At 40.0% G+C, this 14,295-nt stretch overlaps 1 protein-coding gene across 21 annotated transcripts in view; it reads left to right on the top strand.

The window, feature by feature from the left end:
* The window catches only part of MCF2L2 (MCF.2 cell line derived transforming sequence-like 2), a 162,559-nt gene that overhangs the window by 67,020 nt on the left and 81,244 nt on the right, over positions 1-14,295 (top strand). For all 21 annotated transcript variants that reach the window (XM_086843978.1, XM_086843992.1, XM_086843982.1 and 18 more), the window contains 7 exons: positions 2,381-2,530; positions 3,531-3,655; positions 5,212-5,326; positions 5,973-6,092; positions 6,614-6,805; positions 7,152-7,343; positions 7,743-7,920. In XM_086843978.1, coding sequence (XP_086700104.1) covers positions 2,381-2,530; positions 3,531-3,655; positions 5,212-5,326; positions 5,973-6,092; positions 6,614-6,805; positions 7,152-7,343; positions 7,743-7,920 — 1,072 coding nt within the window. The remainder of the gene's footprint in view (positions 1-2,380; positions 2,531-3,530; positions 3,656-5,211; positions 5,327-5,972; positions 6,093-6,613; positions 6,806-7,151; positions 7,344-7,742; positions 7,921-14,295) is intronic.

Below are 14,295 nucleotides of genomic sequence, written 5' to 3' on the forward strand. Positions count from 1 at the left end.
TTGCAAGATTGGTATTTTACATCCCAAATCTGATGTGAACCTGAATGTTTTGCAAAATTCTGAGCAGCCCTGGGTTTGAGCCTGCTGTTGCTCATGGGTAGGTTACATCTAACCCATAAAAAGAGCTTTTCTCCTTTTATGTCAAAATATTTGACAAAAGTCAAACCACTTTTGTCACTTTCTTGCTATAGCTTTTTTGTGCTTTGCTGTGCTTATAAAATTAAATTTTAATCTCCTTGAGACCCACCAAATATTTCAGGCTTCTAAATATGCAAACACAGAATCTGAATTTCTTCTAACATTGATTTTCTACATTTATAACTGTGTTGACTATAATGAGGTTAGGGTTGAGATGAGTGAACAGGCTTATGTGTCAAAAGTATCAAAAATATGAAACTGTCCTTGCAGGAAGGAGGAGTGTGAAGAAATGAATCATCTGTAAGAGCTTCCAAAGAGCAAAAGGTTTGAAAATATGAAGGGAGATAAAAAGAGGCACAAGAAAGGCTGTATTATTTATTAATGACAGAGGTTTACATAAAGTGATAATACATTGTTTGGTAAAATATGCAAACAAAAATGAGCCAAGAACTTAGGGGTGTAAAGCTGTGTAATCCTCAGAGGTTTTGGTTAAATTTGTTGGAAAAATTTTTACCAAACACAAAGACTTGAAAAAAAATAATCCAGAGATATAACTTAGGTACATTAAATAATTTATTGCTCATATACACAGGAGAGAGTTGGGGGCAAGCATGCTATTGAGTGAAACAGTGACAAGTTCATGGGGCAGTCAGCCAAGGAATATCTGCTGGATAAGAGGTTGTCATCAGGAAAGTGTCAGCTTCCATGGCACCTTGAAACAATCTGTCTTTCCAATCTTGCTGAGCTATGGTCTTCATGTCCTTTGCTGCTTTTCTCAGTGTTCTCATATCTCGTCCTGCAAGTGCTTTTCTTCTGAAAAAGCTTTGAACTCTGGCTAAATGGCAGTGACACAGCAACCTCCTTGCATTGTTCACTATTTCTGCTCTCCTCTCTTGGCTGCCAGAAGCCCATGGACTTTCTTGCCCACAGAGTGCATTTTTGGCTTTCAGTAAATGGCCTTTGGTCATGGATGGCCACGTTTGTTGCAGTCAGAAGTGTGACATTTCAGCCAACTCTAATCCAGTAGTTTCAGTGCTGAGAACAGCAGGATACAGCTGCAGAGCACTGAGATAGAGCATATGTGGGTCTGTACTACTTGTGTTGAAAGCAGACATGAATTTCTGGGGGAAAAGGGAAGAAGGCTGTGAACTCTGCTAGCATTGCTTCATGGGGGGCATGTTTGAGATCACAAATCTGGGCTAATTTCTCTCTATACCTTTTGAATGGTGATTTACCTCCAATTTGTTTTTCCCAGCACACAGTGTAATTTCATCTGTCATGGTTGCAAACAATGAATTCCCATCATTGCTGGAGAAAGGAATGCAGTGTGCAACAACTGCATAGTGTTTGATTGGGTGTAAGAGCATCCCTAGAGCTTGTTGATTGACTCAGACCAGTGGGGGTATAGATCAAAAAGTACAGAGAATAAAGAGCTGTACAGACCAACATGCTCACACCAAAATGATCATGAAAACCTTCCCATGCAGTTACTTGATACTAGATATAAAGGTTTTAATCACATGTCACAGGTCTGAACATTATATTCTGCTCTGAGAAGGTGGCATTGGTATTTTTAGCCTTCCTCACTTACCTGTTCTTCATTAAAACCACAGATTTCTGACAAGTTTTGTGTTGGTGCACCCAAGTGATAAAGGAACAGCAATGTTCTGATGAATTTATGCATTTTTACTGTATTTGTAGTTACTTGTTCTTGTATTTGTGAACTAGCAGGGACAGATGGGAGGAAGGGACTAGAACTCATACTGATAGGCAAGATGGAGATGCACATACTCAGAAGTCAGGGAAAGACAGATTACTGCTGAGTGAACAATGGCTGTATAAATATAATGACTTTGCCCTATATATTTTAGTAGTTCTCAACTTAAATAAAACCTTAATAAAATTTTAAAAGCAGCAGAATTTCCCATCAAGCATGGGCTGAGGATCTGAAGTTCCAGGGCTGGCTTTGAAGCTGATATCTTCTGTGATTTCATTATGTCTGCTCAGCTCTGGGAGTTCCCCTTTGACTCACGGAGCTGACAATATGTGCAGACCTGTGAAAAGGTCATTTGTGATACATGGTTTAATTTGTGACTTCTAGCACATCCACCCAAAAAAAGGCAACGTGACCAGCTTTAACAGGCATGCAATACTTGCAGCACAGTGTGCCTGAAGCACAAAGTGCTGTTAAAGGGCTATGGGTAAATAACTAATCTGTGACTTTATGCTTTTGCTTTTCCAGGCTATTGAAAACTTTGCAATGACAGTAAAAACAACAGCACAGATGCTACAGACCTTTGGAACAGACTTAGCAGAGACTGAACTTCCCAACGATGTGCAGTGCACAGAGGAGCTTCTCTCTTCACACACTGAGCACCACGGCAAGCTGAAGGTGATTGTTGCCCCGTGATGGACAGGACATCCAGCAGTGTAATAGATGAGTTCTGATCTAACAAAATTCTCTGCCATCATTTGGCAGTCCATTGTCTGGAAAGCACTGAGGACAGACAGCTGGGTTCAGGAGGTCAATTTGATTCAGCTGTGGAAAAGGACATTTTACAACTTCAGGAATGATAGAATGGGGAAGTGTCACTTCCACTGTGTGAGAGGGAGTAATGGGATCACATCTGGAATAGCATGGGCTCCTGATGAAGAGTTAATCAGAAAGGATGGACTTACATTGCAGCAGAAACAGAACATCTGTGAGGATAGTCAGGAACTGACAGAATGATCTAACTAGATTATGACTGTTATTTTGTTTAAAAAAAAGTTGGGGCTAGTTTAGCTGTGCAGAGTAAGGATCAGAAGTAAATATTACTGCTGTCAACGAATGCCTTAGATTAAACACAAGATTAAAAATACTACTTAAGCTATATTAGCACAACAGCAATTTTTATGGAAGAAGTGTGCAGTGGGGGATTCATCATCTGACAAATTAATGTTTGAGCCTCATTGTCTTTTTATTGCTCATCTTTCATGCTGGGAAGACACTTCTGTGGATGACTTCTTATAGCTGGTATACTATGGCTCAACATGGCACAATGTTCTTTGAGGAAATTCTATTAGGAAGTGCAATGTCTCAGCCCAGTCTTTCGGCTCACAATCTACAGCATACATTCAATTTGTGTAGAGTAATTTATTCTTCAAGGGCCTGGTCAGATATGCAATCTGCTCAGAAATTATTCCTTTTCTCAGTTAAAGTTAAAAGATATAGGTCTCTGCATTTGCTAGCAAAACATACCACCTTTGGTTAGCCTTTATATTTTGTTTCAAGTATTTTGTACCTATGAAAGAATCCTCCTTTTTGATTAATCTGTTGTTATCTAAGAGATGTGAGTGCTGTTAGAAGTAGACACAATTTGGTTTTTTGGTTGTTTTTTTTTTTCCCTCAGGATGAGCTGAAGCTAGCAGTGAAGCAGGGGGCCACCTTACTGACATGCATCCGGGAGCCAGTCACCCGAAGTGCCAACAGCAAACTCAGTCCAGATGAACTGGAAAATGTGGCTACAGTGGAAAGGTCAGTGGAGCTAGATTACCTTGTGCAACTTGCTAATTTACTCCTAAGAGATGCAAGTGTAATTTAAATAATTTAACTATGCAGGTTATTAATTACCCGTGGTTCACCTACTCAGGATTTATTTGACAGGTATGTCAGAGACGGGAATGGCTTAGAGGAGGTTACTTGATTAAATTGTCAAGGCAAGTTCAAACAAGTCCTGAATTTCTTGGTAATTTTTGGTCAGACCACTAACTATCTGGCTAAAGATTGAACATGGGACTCACTTTCCCCATAACACATATGGCTTCCAAACTTTTGTGTCTGGTTAGAAAGTGGCACCTGAATCTCTGTGAGATGAGAGGGTGGTGTGCTTGTGGGTGTCTGTGGAAACACTGGGGGAGGAACAGATGAAGATGATACCTGAAACATTGTGTGTGTCACAGCTGCAGAGATACACCCAGAGAGAACCCCCTTTCCCTTCCTACAATGCTAGTTATTACCATAAAGCTTTTTGTCACCATGTAGCAGTTTCTGCTGTGCCATGTGATGCAGCGCAAGGGGAAATGCCATGCTGGGGTTTCAGCATGTCTGAATTCACTGGGAACAAAGGTGCTAAAAGTAAAGCTGAGCTGATATTTTTCACTGAATATTTTAAAATCCTTTGAAAAGTCATTCCAAAGGAATTTGTGAATTCATCTTGAATTCAATGACTAGCTTTGATTAAAAAAAAGTTTTCCAGGGGCAGATTGAAAACAGAAATTTGGTTTTGAGAAGAATAGGAAGGAGCTATTGGCATTTGCTCCAATAACCTGATGATTTCAGCACTCACTGATCCTTTATCTGCCCAAAGAATGCCCATCTATTGAAATACAAGATATTCAGAGAACACTTCCTTTTCATTTTTTCTACTTGTTTAAAACCGTTCTACTTTGTAATTAATGAATCATTGAGAAACTGTGAGGATGACTCACTAGTCTGGTGTCAGGTATTTTACTGAAGATATGACACCTTGAGATTAATGTCTTTGCAAATAATTGTTTCATCATTTATACGGAGTAAAACATTGTCCATAGGAGTCATTATGAGTTTCTAATCTATTGTTTTTAATGGACTGGGAAAAATGATTCAGTCCTTGCCTATTTCTGATGGGTGAAGAAAATTAACAAGTTGTAGAGTTCTGCTTTAATCCTTCCATATAATAATAATTGCATCATATTCAATCTGCATCAGTTGGGGATGAATTATTTTGAAGCATTGGGTGGAAATTAGGGAGTGACAGTGGCCCTTGACTGCCAGCACATGGAACAGCTCTGAGTCCCTCTTGCACATCAGGAGGCAGGACTGTAACTGCCACAGTAGATCCATGTAGTTGTCACTCACCTGTCACATTCCTGCCTGTCCTACTGCAAATTTCATTCTCTTTTGCTTAAGGGAGAGTTGACACAGAACCCTCTTACATAAATGTAGGGCTCCTCACCATCTCCCTGCTCTGCCTTCTCCCATCAATTACTGTAACTTAAAAGAAATGAACTATAGGAAATAAGTACATTCTGTTCATTATAATTTCTTAACAGGTTGTTGGCTCAGTTGGATGAAACAGAAAAAGCTTTTGATCAATTTTGGACCAAGCATCATCTAAAACTAGAACAGTGCCTGCAGCTTCGACACTTTGAACACGATTTTAGAGAGGTATTTCTTTGTTCATGCTGCCTAGTCTTCTCTTGTAAATAAGGTCAAATTCTACCCATACTTAGAGAATACTGGCAGTACAAAAAGGAGGTTGGAAGAGAAGATGTTAATTGTGAAATAGGAAATGAATATTCAAAAATTAAAGTCTTGACAGCTTTCAGATGTCTTACAACACTTGAATAAAACACAGTGAGGAAAGTGCCAGACTGTGAGGCCAAAATGTGGAACACCAACATCTTGATAAATAATTTTGCATTTAGGTGTGAAGTTATCAAAAACAGATTCTTCTGTGATGGTAATTTTCCAATCCCACCTGAGTAAAGGGAATACGGTTCAGAAGGGCCAATTGTCAGCCCAGAGACTGGAGTAATACATATTCTGGAGTAATATAAACTCTGGAGCTACAGATTGTCAAAACTTTGTGGGCCTAATTAGTGAGAAGCAGGGAGACTCTTTGAAAAATATTTGATTGATTTATTCCTTGGCTTTTCCATTTTGGAACAAGCTAAAAGACTGAACTTGAGATACAGACTCTTCTCAATGGTGCAGGTGAATATTTGTTGTAATTTTTATTAGTATCTTGTTAGGGGGTTTGGGTGGGGTTATTTTGTTTTGGTTTTATGTTTTTGTTGTTGCTGTTTTTTAGGTAAAATTGACATTGGATAACCTCATGGAAACACAAGCAGGTTTTGTTGACATTGGAGACAGTGTGACTCGAGTCGAGAACCTTCTAAAGGAACAGAAACATCTGGAAGAGAAAGGACAGGTTTGCAATCAATTTAGTATTCTAGCTGCTATAGACATGGTATTCTAGACACTTCTTTGTCACTGTCCTTTTTTTTTGTCCAGACTTTATATCTCACAAGTCATTACTTTAAATTGCAAAACACAGATTGTAATTTCCAGAAGCCAGGGTTGTTCAGACCCAGTAGTTCCATATTATTACTTGGAAAGCTAGGGGAAAAAGTAGGGAAAAACCTTGTATAATGATGCCTTCAGTATGGGAGAAAGAAGTGGACTCCATAACTTCAGCAGGCAACCTGTTCCAGTGTTTGGTCACCCTCAGAACAAAAAAGTGCTTCCTGATGTCCAGATGTAAGCTCTCGAGTTTCAATGTACTCATTGACATTGAGGTTGGCCTTCAATGTAAATATAAAGTAAGACATATCAGCTATATTAATATTCCAAACCTTTCCTGACCTCCAGGCTACAGGAAGAGTTACAAAGATGGATTGTCCTCAATATGCATGTCATTCTAACTTAGGCTTTTTCTCATTAATTTCACAGGAACCTTTGGAGAAGGCCCAGTCTTTAGCTCTCCATGGAGAACAGCTCATCCAAAACAACCATTATGCAGTTGACTCCATTAGACCAAAGTGTGTTGAACTCAGGCGGATTTGTGATGACTTTACCAATGAGACCAAGAAAAAGTATGATATTTTGGGAAAGTCTCTTGAGCTGCATAAGCAGTTAGATAAGGTGAGCAAACCTTCTCAGATAACAGCTCTGGTAAGGTTCTACTAAAAATGAAGGGTTTTCTAAGCTCAGGTAATTATGATGAAGATAAAAAGTTGAGTTTGGTTTTTCTTCATTTCATTCAGTAAATGTTACCATGAATATCAGAGCTTTGCATTAGCTCAGCAAGTTCAGTTCTGCATATGCTGATGGGGTGACTTGTGAGCAGGAACTGCTGCATGGTATGAGTAACACTGATCCCCTTTAATGACATGCTAGGGCAAATCTGTTTTTCATAGTGTCAAAGCAACACCTGGCAACCTGGATTGTCATTGATGATAAGTCCATCTTCCCCCACTTTTCTTTAAAGGCAAGCCAATGGTGCGAAGCTGGAATCTACCTCTTAGCTTCCCAAGCTGTGGACAAGTGCCAGTCACAAGAGGGAGCTGAAACTGCACTCGTTGAAATTGAGAAGTTCTTGGTAACAGCTAAGGAACACCAGCTCTCCAACCCAAAGGAGTTCTACAATCAGTTTGACATGATCCTCACCCCTGAAATAAAGGTAGAACACCTCAGATGTGCTCACTTAGAAGTTAAAAATTTCCAATAGTTTTGCCCATGAGAGTGTACTGGACTATACTTGATTCTGCTAAAATATGCCTCTTTCCCTACTCTAAAAGGGCACAGAGGTCAGTATTTGTGGCAGTCAGCTTTACTCATAAGAGTAGTCATGCAACACATATGTCATTTTCTTCAGAGCAGTGCTAGGAGCACTGCTTGAATCACCATGTCTTAGTCAGTGAAACTGTGATCTGGGCAGAATGCCTGGACTGGACTGCAGTAAACTGCAGCACAGTGTGATGATCTCCAGCTCTAGTCTGAGTCTGGTAATACAAGTCCTTTCTTCACTTACTCAGTCCAGTACTGACAACCATTTGTTGTTTGCCTTTTCTTTGTCAAGGCAAATGCCCAAAGAATTGTACAAAAACTTGAAGATGTACAAGAAATGTTTGACAAGAGGCAAGTAAGCCTGAAGAAGCTGGCAGCCAAACAAACTCGGCCAGTACAACCTGTTGCTCCACATCCTGAATCTTCCCCAAAGCGAGCATCACCAAAGATTACCAGACCAGCAGCAGTAGGTAGGCCATGAGCAGCTGCTTTCAGACTCACACCAATGTTTTGTCCACATGGTCATGTTTTATTTTTGTTATCAGAATGATCATTTGAATTTGATGTGCAGTGTCAGCCTTGTAGGCCCAGCTAGTAAAAATGAATATGAAATATCTCTCACTGCAGCAAGAGTGAACCAAAAAACCTACCAGATTTCTCTTCCTAAGTCTGATCTACAGGGTGCATCTCTATACTGTGTCTCAGTGTGTCATGTATTGCTAATTCTCAAATACCAAGCCAGGGTGGTCAATGCAAGCTTGCAATAAGAACCTCTTCTACACTGCAGATAATGTAATGTGAATATTTGCCTTTCAAGTGTAATAATTCCTCAGGTTTCAATCAGATATCTGCAAAATTAAGGGTTCATGAGTGAGTAACACTGATTCATTTGTGGAGTTTTTGTTTTTCCCCCTCTACTTAGATGTAAGCTCACTTTCTGCCTTGTCCTCTGCTAACCATAGAAGCTGAGCATTGCTTGTTTGGAAATTATTGAAAGTTCCTGATTTGAGGTTAGCGTGTGCTAACCAAGATAGCTCTTTTCTGCAGAAGGAACATGGGGGAAGCTAATTTGAAACAGTGTATACTGTATACCAGCCACTCCGTGGGGTGCAGGGGGGCAGGAAAGGGCTGTCCCTTTGGAACCCTTAGGGCTGTTCAAAAGGGAAACATGTAGCAAAAAGCCTTAAAAAACCCCTCTAACTTGCATGAAGAGCATTCAATAAACTGCTTTCTCAACAGGAAGATGGCCAGTAGCCTGACAATTTTGCTTTCTAGGCGTACAAGCACAGTCACACCAATATTGCTCCTCAATATTCATCCTTTCTTCCAAAGGAAAATCATCCCGTTCCCATGCTGGTTTGACATCTGTACTTTTTTCCCTAAACCATGTTATCTGTGTTTCTCATACACAGTTCCTACCTCAAGTTTCAGCTTCTCTTTTGGTTTAAGGCGAGCTGAGAACACAATGCCTGTGAAAAGGTCCTGCTGTGCCACGCACACATCCTCCAGCACTGCGCTCCCCTCTTGCACTGGGGCAGGCAGTTTGCTGGAGTTGTGATTTGCCTTGAAAATTGAATAAACAGACTGCAGAACTGTAGTAGTTCTTTTTCCATTGCACGACTTAGAGAAGTGCAGGGAGCTCTGGAGATCACACAGCCCAGTCACCTGCTCCAAGCAGCACTAATGTCAGAGTTCATCAGATTGCTCCCTGCATGGCCACAAGTGCTCAAGCAAAGGAAATTGCAGAAAATGGGGTTATGGGTCAGTAGGTCAGAGCCAGTTAATCCTGTCACTGGCAGCACAGTTTTAGGGTGGCTTTCACCTACTGTGAAACTGCATCTTCAGGCTAAAAGCTAATCTTGCCATTCTGTTTATGCATGCAGTCTCTTGAACCGTTTCCTGAACTTCTTTCTTGTCATTTTAGCACAGTTGCAGATCTTTAAATTAAATTGTTGATATAGATAGAACCTTACAGAACAGTCACTAGGTTATGACAGTGCTCTAAATTTTGATTCTTGTTCATACAGCCCATCCCACATACTATCAGCTCTTTCAGAGTCATGAGATGCTCCCTTCCTCTATCCCTTGAATTACAGTTCATGATTGTACAACCCCATATAGGGAAACGGTGTGACAAGGCTTAGCCTTTAATGTCCTGTTGCAAAATAATAGTTAGGTGAGATTTATTTTTAAATGCTGCTTCGGTTGTGAGGAGGTGCAAAGTGCAACCCAGTCCTGTTCAGACATTGATAAGCAGACTCTCATTTCATTCAGATTCTTGAAGGTGACTGACCGAGAGTACCTCTGTACAAAGAAACAGAAGTGCCTATCTACAAGTATCTACAGCTCATCCAGGGACTCACAGTCAGTGACTTTAACAGCCATGAACAGTACGTGTATATGCCCTTTCCCTCAGAATGCCAAAGCACTTGGGAAGTACTGGTAGTTTTTTAACCTCTGTTTTTCAGAAATAAAACTGAAGCACAGATAAACCGAGGAATTCACCAAGGTGTTTCATAGTCTGACTCTGAAACGTGTCTGAGAATAGAAACAGGGACACTGAGTCCTATTCCAAGGCTTAAAATGAGGCTGTGAAATTCTGCTCTTCTTGAAGCTACCCTCTTTTGGACTTTCCTCTGTGTCCTTTCTTCACATTCATGGCATCAATGCACTATCAGCACTTACTTATGGGGAGAATTTATTGAACAACATCTTGAAAACCTGAGAGAGGCTTAGAGCACCTTCTCAAAACAGGTTTTGTAACTCATTTTTCATTTGTTACCCAGGACATACCTGAATGCTTGCAAAGTAAAATGTAACAACAGGGAAATACCATGTTCCTAGGCTGTGTAAATACAAAGGCAAGCAAAGGCAATAAAATGTGGTAAACAGAAATAGAAGACCAGAAAGAAAGGCTTTTGTCCCCAGGCAGCAGAGTAACAATACCATGGCAGCACTGGGGTGGTTGGTCTGTGAAAGGAAAAGAAGTTACATTTGTTCCAGAATAGATTTTGTTTTGTTCTTCCTTGCTGACTATCCATTTTCCTAACAGGGATCAGTAGGGAAAATTCAGTCCAATTCAGGGTGCTAATGGAAAAATCTTCACAGATATGGAGGCTCAGACATTAAATACTCCATTATTGTAACTGTCAGTCTTTCCATTTTACATGGACAAATACATAGGCAAAGATGGATTTTCTGCACACAGGCACAGCTGATACCATGTCTGAGAGAAAAAGCAGGTTTCTGTTGGGGAAATGACTGTCACAGTTTCATGTCCACATTCTTATGGCTTCTGGCGAATCTCAGCAATCTTTTAGCTTAGTGAAGATCAAAAAAGGCAGCTGAGTTGACTTTCCTTCAGTCAACACTTTTCTATGGGTCTGGAAACTTTAAAGAAAAGTTTTAGATTATTCTCAACTTTGCTCGATGCTTCTGGTTTTACAAGTGGACTTCTATATTTTGCGGGACAGGCTCGTTCAAGACTGAAGTACTAGTCCTGGAATTATTATGATGCTGAAAAGTCTGTGCCAGCTGTATTTGGTGCATGTTTTAGCTGTGAGAACTTGATTAAATATTATTGATAGATCAAACCTGAAAAGGCAGAAAACTCTGTTGACCTTTTTATGATAAGAGCCTTGAAAATATTTAAGTAGCATGCATGACACCTTATTTTAAGGAGAATTCTGTTTTCTCCCAATGAAAGCTGCTTGAATACTGCTAATGGCTACATTTGACCCTATATGTGTTGGGAGGAAAGAAGTGGCGCTTGATAGGGAAATATTTTTGCTCTGATTCACTTCTGAAGGCATGATTTTTTTATGATTTGACTACATATTTGTTCTCTGCATTTCTGTGCAAAACTCTTTAGCATAGAGTGAATTAGAATAGGTGCACAGAGTCAAACCACAGGGTCTGTCAGGCACAATGAGATGAACTACAGAACTGTAAAGGATAATACAAGCTATTAGAAACAGTTAGCATTTATCTATTTTAATTTGCTTGTAATTCTCCCAAACTCTTACTCTTTGAAATGAAACTTTCCCAAAGGCTATTCCTTCAGCCTCACACACTCTTGGAAAATTTCAGTAAAAGATGATTTGGCCATCTCAATGACTGTGGTTAAGAAAAATGTCTTGCTTTAGTTACCTTTCTGGCAAAAGTTGGAACATGGCAGCAAAAAGTGCTATAAAATATTCACCTGGAGAGCTCTTTGTGTGCAACATAAATGTGAAATACAGGAGCAGAGATGTCAAAATTTCTGTGAGCTTGTTAAACAAATAACATGTTTAAGAGCACATTGCACATACAAAATCCATGACTCACCATTACAAGCATCTTAGAAGGCCAGCTTGGAACACAAGATTCATAAGGGGGGAACACAGCTGGAGCCTTTTCAGTTCTTTAAATAATAAAATTTAAGCTGGTTCCATCTCAGTTAAATGTATACAACTGCTCATTGGATCTGGTCCAGAATTCCTCACAGTCACTAGTGCATAACACTCACTAACTAATAACATCTGGACAGAGGATAAAGGAAGAATTTCTTGCAAGAGTCTGAGGATGTGTGCAGGGGAAGTGGGGCTGTGGAGAGATCAGCTGACTCAGAAGAGGTGGTGCATATCACTTTCATGAATGATTTGAGAAACCACTAGTTTCTATGGTTCAGTATATTTCTATAATTGAAGTTTCAGTTTTGTAGCTGTGGGACTGCTATTACACTTGGGCCAGTCTGAGGAAACCAAGTAGTGATTCCTTGTACAAGAGTATCCCTCGTTCTGTGCTTCATGTACCAGGAAATTTTCAGGAGACTTGACAGAAATTTTTCTAGAGCAAAGAAGTCTAAATTATATTGCCTAAGAATGGCAAAGTCTTTCTGTCCTAAGCCATTAAGTGACAAACCATAGCTGCTCTGGTTTCTTTAGTTGCCTAAACATTGTTTTGTCATCACCAGCATTCAAAACAGCAATTAAGCCACTAATTATCTTCAAACTCATGTTCCTGTTGGACAGCATGAGCAGCAAGCTCCAATAAAGTTTAGCAGACTAGTTGTTTCCATGCTTGTTCTTGCCAAAAGAAATTGATTGTGCTGTAGGTGATTAGTGAGAATGCACAAACCCATACGGAAAACAGATGGAAAAACATGTGATGTGGGAATTCCCCCCAAACCTGAATGTGAAGTGTGACATTTACTTGAGGGGGGGTTGGAAAATCTTACAGGTGGTGAGTATGTATTGTAACCCTTGACTATGGCCTGTGTCTCTTGCTAGCTAATGAGTTACATTTATTCTAGCAGCAGCTAACTTAGTCACTTACCCAGGTGAACTAACCCAGCTGTAACTGAGCACCTGGGAGCTGCCCACAGTTCTGTCTGTCCCTCAGTGGGGGATGCAGCCCCCTCTGTAAGAGATCAGCACCTGAGAGATGGTGCCTGTGTCCTGCCATGCAGGAGCAGGGAGGGAAATGGTGAAACCACAGCTTTTTCTCACAAGCAGCCCAGCAAGTTTTCCTCACTGAGTTTATTTCAATCTTACAAGGGTGGAGAGACTGCAAAGTAAAACAGAGCACATGAGTCTCTGTCATTTTCTCGCAGCTTTAGGGATACACAGCCCATTTACACTTTGCTGTAGGCTAAATAATGCAACAGTGATTCCATTCTTTTCATGCAACTTGTTCATAAAAAACCAGTAAGCAGTACTAAAGCCCCATTGGAAAAGTGTAATGGTGCTCCAGGTGAATGCAAGTGACAGACCCAAATGCTGCTTTACCATGCCCTTTGACAATATTTGCTTTAAAAGCAGCATCAAGCAATTTAAAATATTAATGAATTCAAAATGAAATCATCATTATGTATCATCCAGGGGAGTACTGTGAAACAACAGGATGAAAACAACCTAGAAACCATGCAGACATTAGATCATTTCTAGTTTTCCTTTGTTCCTGTGCCTTTATTCTTTCAATGGGCAGCTCAACACTATAATTTTCAGCTTCTTCAGCAAGACAAGACTGTACTGACCTTGAAACAGCCAATTGAATTTTGTAAGGGAGTTTCCCTTGTATTTGCAGTTCGACAGTAATTAGTGCAATAATAATTGGCAGGTATTTTGGCTGTTTCTTTCTGTCCTGCTCCAGAAACTACTTAAATGCCATGACATGTAGCAGTCTCTGACTATGGGCTAGTCAATAACTGGAAAATTCTCCAAATCATAACCAAAGCAGCTTGTTTCCTATTTTCAGTTCATTTCTGGGTCAAATTGGAAAGGGAAGTTCTCTGTGTCGATATGAATCAATTCAGCTGAATTTGGCGGCTTTCTTATCTTGTACCTGTCTCCTTTTCTGAAATATATCACACTGAAGAAGCCAAGACTCAAATTGTGAACTGAACTGAGTAATTTGCTACTGGATCAAGGAGTACCTGCAGTTTGGCTTCTTGTGAATGTCATCTTTCATTTAAACTGCCCTGTGTTCTCTTTCCTGAATCACTTGGAGCTTTCTCAGCTTGTAAATTGTGATCCGTACATCAAAGTTGTAATTGATCTCCACTTTTTCTGCTGATTGCTTTCAGCAAGGGTTTTCATATCAGTATCAACCATCCCTTCAAGCTACAAAATTTTCTGATTAATGAATAAGCCAAACAGCTTGGTATTGCTGACTATGGTCTTCTAAGCAAAAGTCCTCATGTTTTCTGAAGTTATTTTCATTGTTTCCCTTTATTTCCGTGACATATCCATAAAAATTGTGGATTAGATTGTAGAGCAATCTAGTGGACTGAACTCAGATTTAGAGAGGGCAACTAAACACTGGCAGCATATCTAGGGTATTCAGGTGTGGGTGAGATTATGAAA

This window comes from Cyanistes caeruleus, chromosome 10 (genome assembly GCF_971803275.1).
Source record: "Cyanistes caeruleus chromosome 10, bCyaCae1.hap1.1, whole genome shotgun sequence".
NCBI lineage: Eukaryota > Metazoa > Chordata > Aves > Passeriformes > Paridae > Cyanistes > Cyanistes caeruleus.